This window comes from Anopheles cruzii, chromosome 2 (assembly GCF_943734635.1).
Source record: "Anopheles cruzii chromosome 2, idAnoCruzAS_RS32_06, whole genome shotgun sequence".
Taxonomy (NCBI): domain Eukaryota; kingdom Metazoa; phylum Arthropoda; class Insecta; order Diptera; family Culicidae; genus Anopheles; species Anopheles cruzii.
The window spans coordinates 61,341,261-61,357,354 of record NC_069144.1 but is presented as its reverse complement, the minus strand read 5'-3'; the positions used below and the strand labels follow the sequence as shown (position 1 = coordinate 61,357,354).

Sequence of the window (16,094 nt, the reverse complement as noted above, 5' to 3'; positions counted from 1 at the left end):
TCGCGGCCTGGTGGCAACTTCTACACTTCCGGGAGTGCGCCAGTGTACCATCAAATTTGCCGCCCAAGCTACGACACCATCCACCAAGGGCGACGCAAGAACCGCTGTCCACTCTGCATATTTCATGTCCTTTTTTAGTCTTCTTTGTTGAGTGATTTTTAAAGAGGAAACCTTTTTATTTCTTCAGCTCCGAGCCAACTCACTTCACGCACCGGGCGCGATCCATCAAACGTCATAAATTATGCATCGTGAAATTTACTATCAATTTCCACCCAAATTTGTCCCAATCTGGAGCGGCCCGCCTGTCTGCCGGCGTTAGCTTTTTCGCTTCTCCGAAAAAGGTGAGGTCCAAACTCCGAAGAAGCATTCCAGACACACCGGCCGGGCTGCGAAGTTCGCCTCCCATCCCTTGAAGCTAATGGCAATTAATCTTGAGCATTTCGTCCCTTTTTACCTTAAACCCGGATAATTAACGACGACACAACGACGTCGTAGACGGATTGCGTTCCGTTAAGCTTTCGGCCCTCGCCTTGTTTGGGTGCGCTGGTCTGTTAGTTGTACCATTTTGCTTAATTTACGTTTGCTTAATTTCTCGACTCGAACGTGGCACTTGGTGGCTTGGTGGTTAAAGATGATTAGAGAGCGACCACTTTGCGGACTTCCGTTCTCGATTTGTCTGTTTTCGAGTAGATGATAAGTGAGTACTACCTGTCGTTTTTGTTCCCATTAAGTCATTACATAAATCTTCATCTGATTGTGTCGACTCTTTTGTTGGTAGTTGTGTTGGCGGAGCAAGCTGCATCGAAAACCTAATACTTTGACCACATCCTTTACGAACACTTAAGTGAAATCCTTTGCCACACGTCCTGTCTAACCTTTTCAGTATCAGTATACAAACCACCATTCGGTGTTAATTTGAATTATGCAAATTCATTGCAAATAAGGGTATATACTCGACTCACAGATTTAGCATATTTTAGCATAAAAACTCACACACCTTCTACCTATGTAACGCTGAACAATAAACGTGTGGATACACTTTACAAAATAACAGTTGTCACACATCAGGTCAAACCGTTTACACTCTAACCTTGTAGCTCCACTCCAATCATGATAGGTTATTAATTATGCACAATCACCCAGCAGGCACGGCTGACATCGATTTGTTTTCGCGGAAAGGACACTGACCGGCACCGTTCCGTTTCGAAAAACGATATCGCCTGACTCCAATAGGCCAACACACACTGAACGCCAACAATTGCCAATGCTCTACGGAGCAGCTAATAAAGCGTCGTGATTCATCATAAGGGCTACATATCGGAACCTTCGTTTAGCGTCAGCCAATCCCCGAATCGCCCACCGACAAACACGCGGCCTCTCGAGCGCGATACTCGAGTTACGGAAGTCCGGACCCTTCGAAAATTGCGTGACTTCGCTGCTGGACTTGTTCCTCCTACGGGATACCTTCCCGCGTCGCCTCGGTCCGACGCTGTTGACGGAAATTGAATGACGGTCGAGGATCATGAATAAAAGATAGTGATCAATGTATCTGTTCGTCCTTTGGAGTTGCGCCACCTCGTGCAAGACAAAGCGTCCGTACACCCGAGAGACGGGCTCTTGGCTTGCAGTTCGAGCCTACATTGCCAGCCATTCAACCTGAGGGCTCAACATTGGCCACCTCGCGTTTTATGAACCGACGGTTGGATGGTGAGCTTGATATGGTGCACTAAAGGCCCATCCTTGAAAGTGGACAATCTGACGTTCCTCGGCGAACCGAGTCGTCCTTTACTCTCTTCGAAAGTACGTGTGGCCTTCGGGAAAACCATTATCGTGGCTGTGGATGAGCTTTTGTTTACTCTTCATTTTTTTGCTAAATTATTGATCCGTCGGCCGGCGGTGGACCATGCGGCTACTTGCCGTCGACTTGCTGACCAGCTGGCCGACGGTGTGGGAGTGATTTACAAGTTTTATTGATTGGCCTTGCTTGCCTGGCGAAAACGACGTGGTCCATATCAGCCACGACCATCTAAAGTGCCATGAACTTTGCTGGTGTGATTCGCGAACTGCCAACTAGATTGGTATCGTCTTCAGCGTCTGTTCTTAAGAACTTGATCCACAAAAATACTTTCAACTTTTACTCAATTCATTATTTGTTTACCGATATCACTAATTAAAATTAAGCGCACTGACGAAAATGCCAGTATTCGCATTCGCTTGGGTTTGCTCGTAGTTGCCTTCTTCGAATTCACCCTCCTCAATCACCAAGTCCGGGATAAGCTTCTACAGCTTTGCTGAATCATGCTCAAGATGCAACAAGTCTTGCGTTGCAGTCTGCTAGGAGCGCCAATACTCTCAGATTGCGAGAATCTGTTTTTATTTTAGTTCCGTTCTATGTTGCGCCGTCTCTAGAATGAGCTCAGCACATGCCAGATTTTGCTTTTCATTCTCTTGGTAGCCATGGACCAGAAGATAAAAAGTATTGGACGTTTTGTCGAACAAATACTTCTAGATAATTGTGGTTGCCTGTTGCAATAAATAAATAAATTAAAAAACTTTCTGAAGTTTCAATGGCTTAACAAATAAAACTTTCTCCAGCAATAAATAGTAAACATTATGTCAACCTAACCAATTCCATAGATGAGCCTCCACAAGTCAGCAAATCCACAACGCTGGATCCTCTATCATCACATCTCAGTTCAAGTAAAAGGCTAGCGCTGCGCAAGGATTGGAAGGACCATACATCTTTTGAAGCGGATTACTGCTGGTTTCATTCTCGTGTTCGCTTGAAACAAAGCCATGAATCCAGCTACTATTCCCAAGACAGATGGACGTTAAGACCATGGACGTTGGACGTTAAGACCTCACTTCTACTAAACAATTAATCCTGCGGGGGCAATAATATTTCTCATATTTGCTGAAATTGCTACTCACATTAACGGCTACAGCACACACGTAATACTTGCTATAAAAAGGCAAGTTTAAACCTGACAAAAATTACACTGAAGAGGTAATCAGCTCATCAAAATGTACAAAAATACTGGAAAGTTTCTATTAAGAATTATCACGGATGCGCAATCATTTCGATGACGTACCTGTAAAAAGAAGAAGCAAAAGAAAACACGTTACACCGTAAAATCGACTAAACAAATAAACAATCGTCACGTTTTAGGAACATTATAAGAACAAATTATTTGGTAAACACCATTGAGATTGAAGTTGAAAATCCACTTGATGTAAGGGGAAAGATAACACGCAAGACAGCAACATTTATTTATGTTCCAACCAAAATTTCAGCCTTCCAAATCGCCCCAAACATTCATTTTAATCTCGATACTAGATCCCGGCTCTTGTAAAATGCGTTCAAGACAAAGAATTCCCCTTATTTATGTCTCATTTATCTCACAGCCGGCCATTGGAACCGGCTGTAATGCTTACTTGGGGTTTTTGGGCTACAAAATTCGACCACGATGTCACCAACGCGTTAAAATGTTTCGATCCGGATCGAAACGAGCTTCGCATTTCGAGGACCTTGGGAACAGACAACGCAACCGCAACGGAGCAGATTATACGAAACAGCACACACTAAATAGGACATTCTTCTACTGAGCTTCTTAAGATTTCTTCTGAACTTCTTCAGATGTACTTTGAATTTGGCCTCAGCGGGGCCATTTCTTGCGCACTGCATAGTGGAATTTATAGCGTAACGACGGACCGCATTATTACGCAGGATTAATGAATGCATTACCATAAATTCACGTGCCGATCCAATTGACTTTTGGCTTACCTCGGACAACACGACTACCGGTTTGCACGTAAATGACCTTGACATAAAACGTATTAAAAAGTCGTTCAAGAGAATGTATTCATCCGCAAGTTTGAACCAAATTTTTGTGCGAAACGACATGGTATATTTCGAAGAAACATTATCACCATAATTACCAATACAGTATTCAGGTACATACAGTAAACATTTAAAAGATGACAAAAAGAATTAGATATCAAAGGTCAATATATTTTGCAAAATTGAAAACTATCGTAATCAACTCTGAGTACCTCACGATGGATATTGGAACATATGTAGGTGAATTCCCCGGTCCTACGGAAAGTCTAGGTCCTGAAGCCCTTCGCTAGTTCATGACAAGTGAAGAGTCGCATAAATCACTACACGGCCTGCGTCGACGATGTCCCGTCGATAGCTGACTTCATGATGGTGGCAAAACCTTCACTAAAATCTGTTTCATCTTGTCGACTTCAGCACATCCCCACCTGCCATCGAAGCTTAGTGGCCGTATAAAGCCTTAATGACACTTTATCAACCTCCCGATCGAACAGTTCACCTGTCAAGCCGATCTTCGCCGACGCACGCTCTGCAACGGCCCATGCGCGTGCTATAATTTACCGAATGACTCGACATCAATCAGCACCCGAGGAGGGGCTCTCGGGCCCAGCTCCTCCAACAACCGTAGCCCCAATTTCCGCCTGGTTGGCCAGGTGACTTGTGTCACAGGATGCAAATAATCAATCCCCCATTTTTCACTTTCTCCTCTTGGATTGGCGCCACGCGTCCACAGTTTGGAGCAGCATTTTTACTTTTTCTTGGGAAAAACGCCGAAGCGTCAGCGACGCCGTTCTGACAGTCCTGGCCGCCACACTGATGGAGCTGCGAATAATTTTGGATTCGATCCAAGCACCCGGGTTTTGAGGCGAGTCGTTTGCAATCTGGTGGCACCGCCTGCACCGGCTGCGATGGGTTGGTTGGCTTGTTGATTTGCAGAACGACATACATTTGTATCCGCCCGTTGTCATCCACTCCGAACAGCATAACCGACACGCTAGCGGCCCAGTTGGTTCTAATAGACCAGGCAGCTCTCGGGATGTTTGATATACGCACGATTTGCATGTTTTGGCAAACGTTCAACTGCGAGGCGACACATTCTGAGCACTCGCAGCACTCGTCTGGTACATACTGACGTCACAGAGCAACGTCGGGCCCTCGCAGGGTGATGCAACAAGCTGTTCGGGGCGAACGCGTCGTGAATAAATTCAACCACAGCTCCTGGCCACTCGGTGCGATGCTCACGGTGGTTCTTGATTTTCGTCGTTGTTTTCATTTTCATATTTTCTGAAAACCTTTTATCGGTCGAGCCTCTCGGTGGAATGCTTAATAAGGACGATGAGCATTCCGCACGCCGAGCACGCAACAACCAGCTGTATTGACCTTACATGAGGCATCCGCGGAGTATCTCGGATACCAACCGACGATGAGCGGCGGGGGATGAGTGAAATAAAGCCGTCTTTACGCTTCTACTGTGGTTGTCCTGCATATCAAACAGCTCTTGCCCACCGAAACCATTGGTGAATAACGAGCATAATAATGGAGCGCAACATTTCAATTACCTGATCATACTGAGCAATTTCTTAGAAAATAAAATCCATCCCCTTGGTAATGCTATTTTGTAAATACTCTGCTGTTGATTAAATCCAATTCGCTAAACAACATTATCTATCGTTGGATTTCATCACTACTGTGTAAAATCAAACTATCTAAAAACTTCTTCTACATTTCAACATCTACAACTATTGATACTATTGATAAAATTAACAGAGTAACCTTTTGGATATCGTTCTTAGCGCGCTATAGAAACAATCTACGGCGGTACGAACACTGGATTAATCATTAAAACCAACGAGACGACCAACATCACGATGCTCTAACATCACTGCACACGCACCAGAAAGATGCTTTGTTTAGGGTGAAAAGGATACTCGCCACACCCCTAACTTCGCCGTCTAGATTATGAATACTGTTTGATACGGCAGCCATGATCGTGGTAATGCCTGCCGGCCATGCTCTATAGAGTGGCTAATAAAGCGTCGTGATTTATCACAGGGGAACGTTCGTTTAACGTCAGCCAATCACCGAATCGCCCACCGACAAACACGTGGCCACGCGACACTCGCGTTACGGAAGTTCGGATCCTTCGAAAATCGCGTGACTTCGTTGCTGGACTTGTTCCTCCTAGGAGACACCTTCCCGCTTCTCCTCGGTCAACCGCTGTGAACGGAAATTGATTGAGGGTCGAGGATCATGAATAAAAGATAGTGATCAATGTTTCCGTTCGTCCTCTGGACTCTGCGAGACAAAGCGTCCGTACACCCGAGAGACTGGCTCTTGGCTTGCAGTTCGAGCCTACATTGCCAGCCATTCAACCGGAGGGCTCAACATTGGCCACCTCGCGTTTTATGAACCGACGGTTGGATGGTGAGCTTGATATGGTGCACTAAAGGCCTATCCTTGAAAGTGGACAATCTGACGTTCCTCGGCGAACCGAGTCGTCCTTTACTCTCTTCGAAAGTACACGTGGCCTTCGGGAAAACCATTATCGTGGCTATGGATGAGCTTTTGTTTACTCTTCATTTTTTTGCTAAATTATTGATCCGTCGGCCGGCGGTAGACCATGCGGCTACTTGCCGTCGACTTGCTGACCAGCTGGCCGACAGCGGTGGAGTGATTTACAAGTTTTATTGATTGGCCTTGCTTGCCTAGCGAAAACGACGGGGTCCATATCAGCCACAACCATCTAAAATGCCTTGAACTTTGCGGGTGTGATTCGCGAACTGCCAACTAGATTGGCATCGTCTTCATTCTTAAGAACTTGATCCACAAAAATACTTTCAACTTTTACTCAATTCGTTATTTGTTTACCGATATCACTAATTAAAATTAAGCGTACTGGCGAAAATGCCAGTATTCGCAATCGCTTAGGTTCACTCGAAGTTGTCTTCTTCGAATTCACCCTCCTCAATCACCAAGTCCGGGATAAGCTTCTACAGCTTTGCTGAATCATGCTCAAGATGCAACAAGTCTTGCGTTGCCAAAAGTGATCTATAGTTTTTCGGTTGGTCTTGACCACATCTAAAGTACGCTACCTTCAGAATTCTCCATACAATTGGCAATAATATTTTTTTCTTTTTGGTCCACAGTTAGTACCACAACGACGATCGCACGTACCCATCATTAAATTTTCACATCCAGAGCTCATGAAAGGTCAGCAACTTTGAGCGATATAAAAACAACAGTGGTAAATGCTTCACTAAAACTTCTTTTAACTCGTCGACTCGTGCAACACATTCCTCATCCGCTATCGAGAGCAAAGCCTGAAGGCAGTATTAGTGCTCGATCACACTTCCCGATCGACCGGTTCAACTGTTCAACCTGATCTTCGCCGACGCACGATCTGAGACGCCACAATACACACTCTCTGCGAATCCACAAACGTACAGATATATCTGTATGACGATAGACATATCTTGATGACGATAAATCAAAATGACCGATTCTAGCATGGTTTTGACGTGTTTTCAAATAAATAGTTTGTTAAATCTTGGTTCAAAGCAGTTCGCTAAGAGTGATAGTGTCCAAAAGTCGTTCTAAAATTAGAGAGTGTAAAAAGCGGGCACACTAAGCGGGTCAATAGAACGTGTTCATATTTCCCGTTGTAGCCATCATCACCAACGCGGCGAATAAAATTGCTCGTAAAGATACGGACAATATCGATTCGTTGCCGAATTACATGAATTATGTAGCCAAAACGCTGTCTGTAACCTTCAACAGGACCGGTAGGCGGAAACTTCTGCGATTGCCCGCCCAGACGTAAGAGTGTATGTGTGTACGGTGGACACACATGTGAGCCGTAATCAAAAATGTAAAACAATATTTTCATTCCCTGCAGATTGGTCACTGTTCGCTCACGGCGTAGCCGGAGTATAAATGTTTAAATGACCAGCTGATATGTTACCACAAGGCCAATTAGATGCTAACTCTATCGATCAAGGCGATCGATACTCTCCTCGTGTATGCTTTCCGTATTTGCCAGAACTAATTATAACCCATCAACAAACAAACAGCGTATAGAAGAAAGTCATTAACCGTAAAAACTCGCCAAACTCGCCATCGCAAAACTGAGTCCTGTATGTCGAGACAGACTGATCGCTTTCACCACTACCACTGTGCCGTGTCAGGCTCTTATCTATGCAGCAAGCCACGGTATTTCCAGCCGGTAGCGGGAATCCCACCTGATAACGCGGAGGTTTACACGATTACGAAACACGGTAGAAGCTACAGCGTTAACGGTTGGTTGCGGTTTATTTTAACAAAACTTTTCGTCAGTTAAGCATTCTTTTCAATGTTGCCTAAAGCGACACTCACTACTGCGCTTCGGCAGCGTTTCGGGACGCGAGAACTTTTGTTAACCGCTCCTGTTTGGACTGCAACTCCACGTAAGTGGCGTTGCCTTCAGCGATCTGGGAATCCTGAACGGCGATGAGTTTACTTAAGCGATCGTTTTCACCCTCCAGCTCGTCGATCTGTAGTTGGTACAGATTCCAGTCCTTTACGGCCGCGTGCTTTCGCCTCTCCTCAGCCGCAAGCTGGTTTTCGTATTCCCGAATAACATCCGCCAGGATGGATGTAATTTCGGCAGTATTATCAGTCGTGATGTTTTGTTTTCTGGTGGCTTCGGCGAGAACTTCACGCACCTTTACGGTTGCCTCCTGATTCGTTTTAATCCTCTGCTCATATTGCCCCTTTTCCCCTTCGAGCCTTTTCTTGACCTGTTCCCTCCGAATTGCGTCTTTAACGGGGACCTGGTACCTGTGTCTGAGGGTTTCTACTTTCTTGCTTCGGCTTTCGTTGTCCATCTGACACGTTGTTCTTCCCTTGGGGTCCCTGGGGTTCGCAAGAAGCGAATGCTCCCGGCGCTTAAGTTCAATAAGTCGATCCGCAAACGGAGCGGAAAGTGGCTCACAGCAATCCCGACGTTCGGACACGGGCGAATCGCTCGGATTGCACTGCCGGGGAGTGCTTCGCAAGTTTAGATACTTGTCATTGAAAGCTTTCAACGAAGCACACTGCAGCACGTTACCACTCAGATCCAAACTCGTCGTATGGCTGGTAAGCTTCAATTTGCTATCTATCATGACGATCTGATTGTGGCTGAGATTTACGGATTTCGCTCTCTGGGCAACGTTGAACGGTACCCCAACGAACGATATCTTGTTCCTCGACAGATCGAGCATGTCCAGCACCGAAAAGATGACGTCGTGCGAGTTACGCACATCGAAGATGAAGTTAAACGACAAATCCAGATGCTTGAGCGAGCCGCTAGCCTCTCCGAGGTCTCCAAAGTCAACGGTGTCGATTTCATTCACGGACAAGTCCAAATGTTCCACGGCGTTCACACACGGCAGTATCAGGCTGGTCACCGAGCCGATCTTGTTGTTGGCCAAAATCAGCTTCTTCGGGCTTCCGTCGCAGTGCATCCTGTTGATGTGGTTATTTACGGCCGACAGCTTCTCCACGGACCGCCCAAGCTTGACCTCCTCGATGTCGTTGTTGTTCAGGTCAATGGACCGCACCGTTCCGAGCTGCGAGAGATCGACCACTCCCTGCAGCAGATTCGACGACAGATTTAGCTGCTGCAGCTGACGGAACGCAAGAAAATCGCTCGCACTAACTGCAGTCAGCGCATTGGCGCTCAAGTCGAGCTCGCGGACTGCGCTAGGGTCCTGAATGCTACCGAGAGCCGATTGGAGATTCCCGTCCGTTACGTATTCGATCTTGTAGCGACCCTGATCGAATGTTACTACATTGAAAATGTTGCCAGCCGAGTATCTGCGTCGGGAAGTAGAGAAGAACCACGATCACCACAACTATCGATTCAACCGCAGATCACTGAAGCCATCCTTACCCGACGAGCAAGATCAGCGCGAGGGCTGCACCACGTAGTGTCCACATTTTCGTCCTCAGCTCTTTCTTCGCTCAAATATTAACGACAACTGATTCCGCACGCGAAACAAGTTGCTCTACAAGCCAGCAGCCCCGTTCAATCGGGCGGGAAAACCCCCTTGCGGTTATCAACAATCACCAGAGGTCGTGTTGTTTGACCTCGCACGAACAAATCTTCCCCAGAGGCGTAGTGAAGACGCGCTTCTTTCCGCGCTTGTCCGAGAAGATAAGAGCGTCACCTTGGAAGTTTAAAATGCACGTCCAACACAAACCGATGCAACGATCTACTCGAAAAGAACGATCCATCGGAACAGTTGGTTGTCAGCGATAACGTAGCGTTCGAACGGTACCTCACGCAACGCAATCCACCCAGACAGCCATCGAGAATTATCTGCCACGTGATGCTGGCCAATGAAATACGACGAAACTAATACAGGACTAGCAGGTCAACGGAACACAAACATTACAACCGTTCGCTCGCCGTATTATTGGTGCATTGTAAACAAATACCACAGAAGGATTTTGCACACATAGCTGACGACGGCTGCGGTGGCCAGAAAGGTAGAAATGATCGAAAACTGGTGCTCGTTAAAGTAACACATTACATGGTGCTGTTTGCCCTCGTCATTTTTGCCGCCTTCGGCTTCTCACGTGGCGCGTACAGGAGATGTGTTTCAATTTCCAACCGATTGCACATGGCTGCACTTTTCACTATCCGTAAACGACAGTGCCCCTCGCGCAATGCGTTCCTTCGAGCACCAGGCGACGTCCTTTGGACGAATCGCTCCCTGCCCGCAGCACTCTGCAGCTCAGAGGGCCGCGTTGATTTCTTATCCCACACTTTTATGCTAATTCCAGTGCTGTTTTCTTTCGGCATTGTTTTCTTTTCGCTGGCGCCGGCCTCCCGCGTGAACCGAATCCGAATCGCCGGAATACCTTTCTCCGTTGCGGAGCTGTGTTTACTCGACGAGTCCCACACCGCCGCGCGACAGTGATGAACGGCTTTGGTAGGGGCGTCTCGGGGCGTTCAAATGGCTGACGGGTGAGCGATTCGCGAACCGCGCTTCGAGTGCGTCGATAATGGGGACGACACGGGGGGGAGCGCGCGCAACGGCAACGGTCTGAAGCTGAAGGTCAGCCAGGTGCCCGGAGCGCGCCGGGGGTCTGGATGGCGATCAAACGTTCCCTTACGCAGCTGATCGCTGAACGGCGGAACGAAGCGGAGAAGGAACGATCGTGTGGCGGAACGAAGCGTTGTGTTGTTTGGCAGATGTTTGTTGTTCCCAGCCCCCGGGGGAACCGGATCGCACCGATCACTCCACCGGCATCGGGGATTTTCAGCAAACGAACTTACGTTTTGCTTCCCTTCTGGTTCGCCTCCGATTGGTGCGTCGCCTGGATTGGCCACTAGTGGGGCTGGACCACCGGACCAAGAGCGAGCCGCTCCACAGGATACATACGACCGAGCACACCGAGAACACACGGGCGGGCCACAAACACAGTAAAAGCACGCCAAACTACGCGCAACACAAGTAATAACACAGCACACACACACAAGCTGGATCGGAACGGAGACTATTCAACTCTTCAACGGAGAAAGAACCACGTGCCACGTGACGAGTCGCTTTTGTTTCCTCGTCGGTTTCGTCGCTGAATTCCGCCAATACGATCAGGACACTTGGCGGCGCACTTACGCGACTCACAATGGCCGGCTAGCGATGGCCATTCCGATCGAAGACCAACGGATCAACGGACACTACTACTCTAACGGCGGAGCCGACACGCACATCCTGAGGGGGTCTGTGAGCCAGGACGAAGGACCACCACCGCGCAGCAGGAAACCGAAGAGGGCTGCTGCGGCATGGATCGAGCGGCGGAAGCGAAAGCAAAAGTGCCACGTGGGGCCGGTGACTTCAAGGAGGATTGCGATCGTCTATTCTTGGTACGCATTCTACACGCACGCACGCACGCTTGATCGCTCACTTCGGAGCCGGGACCTCCGTGTCTGTTCTGCTGGCCGAACCGATGCTGGCGAGTTCTTTTTCGCAACTGCGAGACATTCCGAATATTCGGAGGGAAAACTGTACACTCGTCTTTTTCATCAATGTTCATTCATTTGAATGCGTTCAAATCTTGTTGTTCAACTGCAATTCACGCGAAACAATTGAATAAAGCGAACCAAAAAAAAATAAGTGAAATAAGAAAATATGAATCTTACAATTTTATTCATATTTATACATAAAATATGCGTATTTTTATCCAAATCTTGCATTTTTCTTCCTCCAAATTTTGCATTTCTAAAACGAAGAACTAGAAGAAACCGAAGATTTCTCTTTTCTCTCTGTATTTCTCTATTCTCTCTCATTTCTGTGCGCTCTCTGAAATGAGAATGAATTTGTGTTCATTTCTGGTTTTTCGAACCGGTAAGAATGAATTTTGTTCGTAATTTACGAAAAATCCCGAACAATCCCGAAGTTCAACTTTTGCTTCGGGAAACGTTCGGCCGCACTATGGGACTACGGTTAATCGCGGTCATAAACCACCTTCAAAAAGTGACGATTTTTGGTATATTTTTCTAAAATAGATACGTTACCTATAAGCGATCGGAATGTTTAACCTTCAATGTTGCGCAGATTCCGACAAAATACAGTTTGGTAGCGCAGCAATAATTAGTTCTATTGCATTGGGCAACGACAAAACCAGAAAACTTAGTTTCCCTGATACAGTCAAAAATTTCTTTTGTCATAGAGGAAAACATTAATGACGTTATTACGTCCGTAGATCCTAAAACACAATATGCCCAATCGTCAAATTCCCCATAGTGCACCACACCGTGATTGTTTGCCGATGACGTCATAAATTGGCGATTCGCTAACCACCACCTGATCGCAAATTAAAATCGTTCCCCCGTCCCAGATGATCTGTCGTCCGGAGGCAGCGTGATTCATGTTCGTCATTTGTTGGTTATCAACAATCTGCCTTTAGAGCGGCTATCTTGACAGTAACTAGGCGACACCGCGAATGCAATAGATGCACCGCCACGCAGGACATCGTTCCGCCAAAGTCAAAAGGTCGAAGAAAGGCACCGACTTAAGAGAAAGATTTGACTCATTAGCCGGCTAACGCACACCAACGACGAGGCGCTGAAAGACACGCGGGATGAAATAAAGACAAACCGTGCGTGGCCGGTAGAAGGTGCTAAATTTGGAACGGCCTTTCGTTTTTCTTTTGTCAACCCCCCTCACCGGCGCCGTGGGTTCCCGAATGCCGAAAATGGACCCAGAAATCGGACGGCCGTTGGACGGGCCCACTTCGTGAACCGTTTGTCAACCGTTTGCAGACCGTTTGTGGACCGATTACACGAATTGCAAAAAGTACGATTCAAAGAGGCAGACCCTGCTGCCATTTTTGACATTTTACAGTGACACGACCGCGAAGAAACCGTTGCTCGAAGAACATGCTCGATAAACAGTTTAACTCTCCGTCGGCAAATAGCTCGGCCGGTGGCACATTTGGGGCAAACGTCCTCTCACCGCAGCACAACGCAAACCAGACACGCTGCCGACGATCGTAGGGACTCTGGTTCCATCGCAATGGCCTGGCCATCGAGATCGGGCATCCGGCACACAGCAAATGGCCCTTTTACGTGCGAGGGGTTTCCTCTTTGTTTGTCCATCGAATTAACAATTCGCCGTCCAGCCTTCGCCACAGTCCTTTAATTTTGGGCCCGCCAACGTTTGCGTCTGGATGCTGAACGGCGCACTCATTACCGTTTGGTTGATAATTAGTGCCATGTGCGGCATCGCTGGTGCCGCCTCTATGCAAATGGGCTCCAAATCTAGAAAAGTGCCCATCAAGCCAACTAAATATTTGGCGACCCACCCGCTTACAAAACTCACCTCTTGATCTCGTCGGATATTTTCTTGCGGTACTCGTCACTCTCGGTGTAATGGATCTCGGTTGAATCGAACCGCACAAAGTCCACCTTGGACTTCTTGGGCACCGTTTCGGCAGTGGCGGTGCTGGTGGGCCCGCCGTCCGCAGCGTCTTCACTGTCGCATGTGGTCCCGGCGGCGAGTGCGGCAACCGATGAAGCCGCCGAGCTGGCGGTCATCTTAACGCAGGACTTTCGCCCGGAACAATCTCGCGCAGCACGGTCTCGCTTGATGGCCGCCGGCGAGCTGATCGGTGAGCGCATTCGCGGTTCACTCGGTGAAGCGGGCTGCGCAAGGATGCGCAAGGACGCGTTCTTACCGCTGCCGTTAAACGTCGTCTTGGGCTGCTCGGCGTCCTGGTGCTGGAAACGATCGCCTTTCGTTTCGTTTTCATACGCATCGTCCATCGCGTACTCGGTGCCACTTTGGGTTGCGATTGCGGTTGGGTCTGGGGAGACCAGTTCACTTTCTAGGCGGCACAGCCTTGCCGGGAGGTTGCGCCAGTCTACGGTCTGTCTAATTGCTTTCCAAGCACAATCGTTCCACGCATCGATGACTGGTGGCTTATCCGCCTCCCGGAGAGGTGGTTTCAGTTGAATGTAGAATTATAATTGCAAACGCAAGGCTGCTCGATTATTGGTCCACTTTACACGCGTTGTGACGCGATCTAGGTCAACTCCGCGGGCTTCACTTACAGGCCAAGACCGGTGATCAACCAGCGAGAACTTCCTTGCCTGCAACAGACAAGAAAATGGTTCGCGAGATTAGTGGCCACAAAAACGAGTTCTTTTTAACACAATAATACGTTCTGATGAATAGGCACTTCGTTTAGTCTAGATTGTCGCGAAATATCCGCCCGTTTGCGTTGCGAGGGATATTAATTGACCAGCAGCATAACGCCAGACAGAAATTAGCATAATCAACAGGCTCGTGTAACAGACTGTGCAAACAAAACGCCCCCTGCCGCGGCCAAAACAATTTGCTGCATGCAAATCACCTTAGCCCGATGTCGTAAATTAGAATCAATTTAACCACTTCCTCGATCAGCCATCAGCCAACCAGCTTGTTTGTCACTCGCTGCGCCGATCGATTGACCTGGCCGGTCGCTGACAACCTGTCACTTGCGCCAGGCAGCTCATGTCCTCATGTCTCTTGTCCCTCAGTTGACGACGTCGAGCCACCCCGAAAGCATGACCAGCGGGCGCCCTCGTAGCTCATAAATTTGTCAATCGGGCAGAAACGCAAATTTCGCTGCCACGCGAGCCGATCGCGCGCATTTATCATTCGCCGAGGGAGGTAATACTCGATCCTCGACATCTTGGAACTCGTTTCACGTCCCCGACGACGCACCATGAGCGTTAGCGTTCCTCCCCGTTTGCCGTCTTGTTGCGCGGATTAAAAAAAATACCCTCACTCATGATCGTTCTTGTTCGGTGAGCCGAGTGATTAATTAAAATTCATAAATCGGAAATTGGCACCGTTTTGCGCCTTCGCTGCCAAACCTTCTTCCAGGGGGCACGCGGGCGGAGGGGCGCGCCTTCATTAAGTCAATCGCGCGCCACAAGAGAGATCTTTTGCATACCCAAACGCGAAGTAGCTCGCGAAGGCAAAACACAACGTTAATCGTCAACCGATCAAAACCCCAGTCAAGTTGGTTGCGGTCCGTTCTTAATCGACCCCACGCTGCGAGCCACGGCAACCGAAAAAACATGTTTGGAACGTAGGGCTTCGCTAATTATCCCCAGCGCCTTCGGCCGGACAAATGTTTGAATGACTTTAAACCGTGCCCGGTACACGTTTTACAACCCAATCTTCGACCGGCCATCAATCAATCGGCAATAAACAATTGCCTGTACGAATACTCAGCTGCGCAAAGTCGGACAGGCACGATTTCAAAAATCATTACACCAAGCAATTAACACATTTCCACGCCGAGCTCCTAATTTCTCGCGTGGAGACGAAACAAACCATTTTAATCGGGTTCGTCCGAAACTTCAGTTCGGGAAACGACCGACCCTCAAATTAAAAACGTTTGAAAATGAATACGAAAAACTTCCACGAACTCCAGTATGAGTTTCCGAGTCAATTCACCACGCTTTCGTTTGAAAGCTTTGCTGTGGTGAAAATCCTCGTCACCCAACGAAATTCACCTTCCAACGGTTCACCGATGCTTTTATTTATGAAACCGAACCCGAAACTCACAGCTGTTTTTGTTCGCCGTTCTGGCGAGAACAGCTTTAACACAGCCGTGTGACTCCGGGTCTCAGTCTGCACTGACCCGTCGCATCGTTCCTTTATTTCTCCTTCGAGCCCTTTGCCGGGTTTCGATCTGCCGTTTAATGTTTAAACTCACAGCAAACATCTGCAACCAA

At 47.9% G+C, this 16,094-nt stretch overlaps 2 protein-coding genes across 2 annotated transcripts in view; both read right to left on the bottom strand.

Annotated features, from left to right (window-relative positions):
* Positions 1–11,192, bottom strand: part of LOC128268196 (potassium voltage-gated channel subfamily KQT member 5-like) — a 91,279-nt gene extending 80,087 nt beyond the window's left edge. The window contains exon 1 of the mRNA XM_053005229.1: positions 11,142–11,192. The gene's annotated coding sequence lies outside the window, so the exon portion shown is untranslated. The remainder of the gene's footprint in view (positions 1–11,141) is intronic.
* On the bottom strand, positions 8,129–9,849 carry LOC128268197 (transforming growth factor beta activator LRRC32-like). The gene is made up of 2 exons (XM_053005230.1): positions 9,750–9,849; positions 8,129–9,673 (listed from the first exon to the last, which is right to left on the bottom strand). Exons 1-2 carry the CDS (start codon positions 9,794–9,796, stop codon positions 8,209–8,211), a joined length of 1,512 nt encoding a protein of 503 aa, XP_052861190.1. The 5' UTR covers positions 9,797–9,849; the 3' UTR covers positions 8,129–8,208.
* Positions 11,193–16,094: the final 4,902 nt, after the last annotated feature.

Excerpts from the sequence above, each read along its gene's own strand:
- LOC128268197 (XM_053005230.1), bottom strand. The coding sequence starts at position 9,796 with ATGTGGACACTACGTGGTGCAGCCCTCGCGCTGATCTTGCTCGTCGG. Across the intron at positions 9,674-9,749 it reads GCGCTGATCTTGCTCGTCGG|ATACTCGGCTGGCAACATTT; the intron begins GTAAGGATGGCT and ends TTCCCGACGCAG.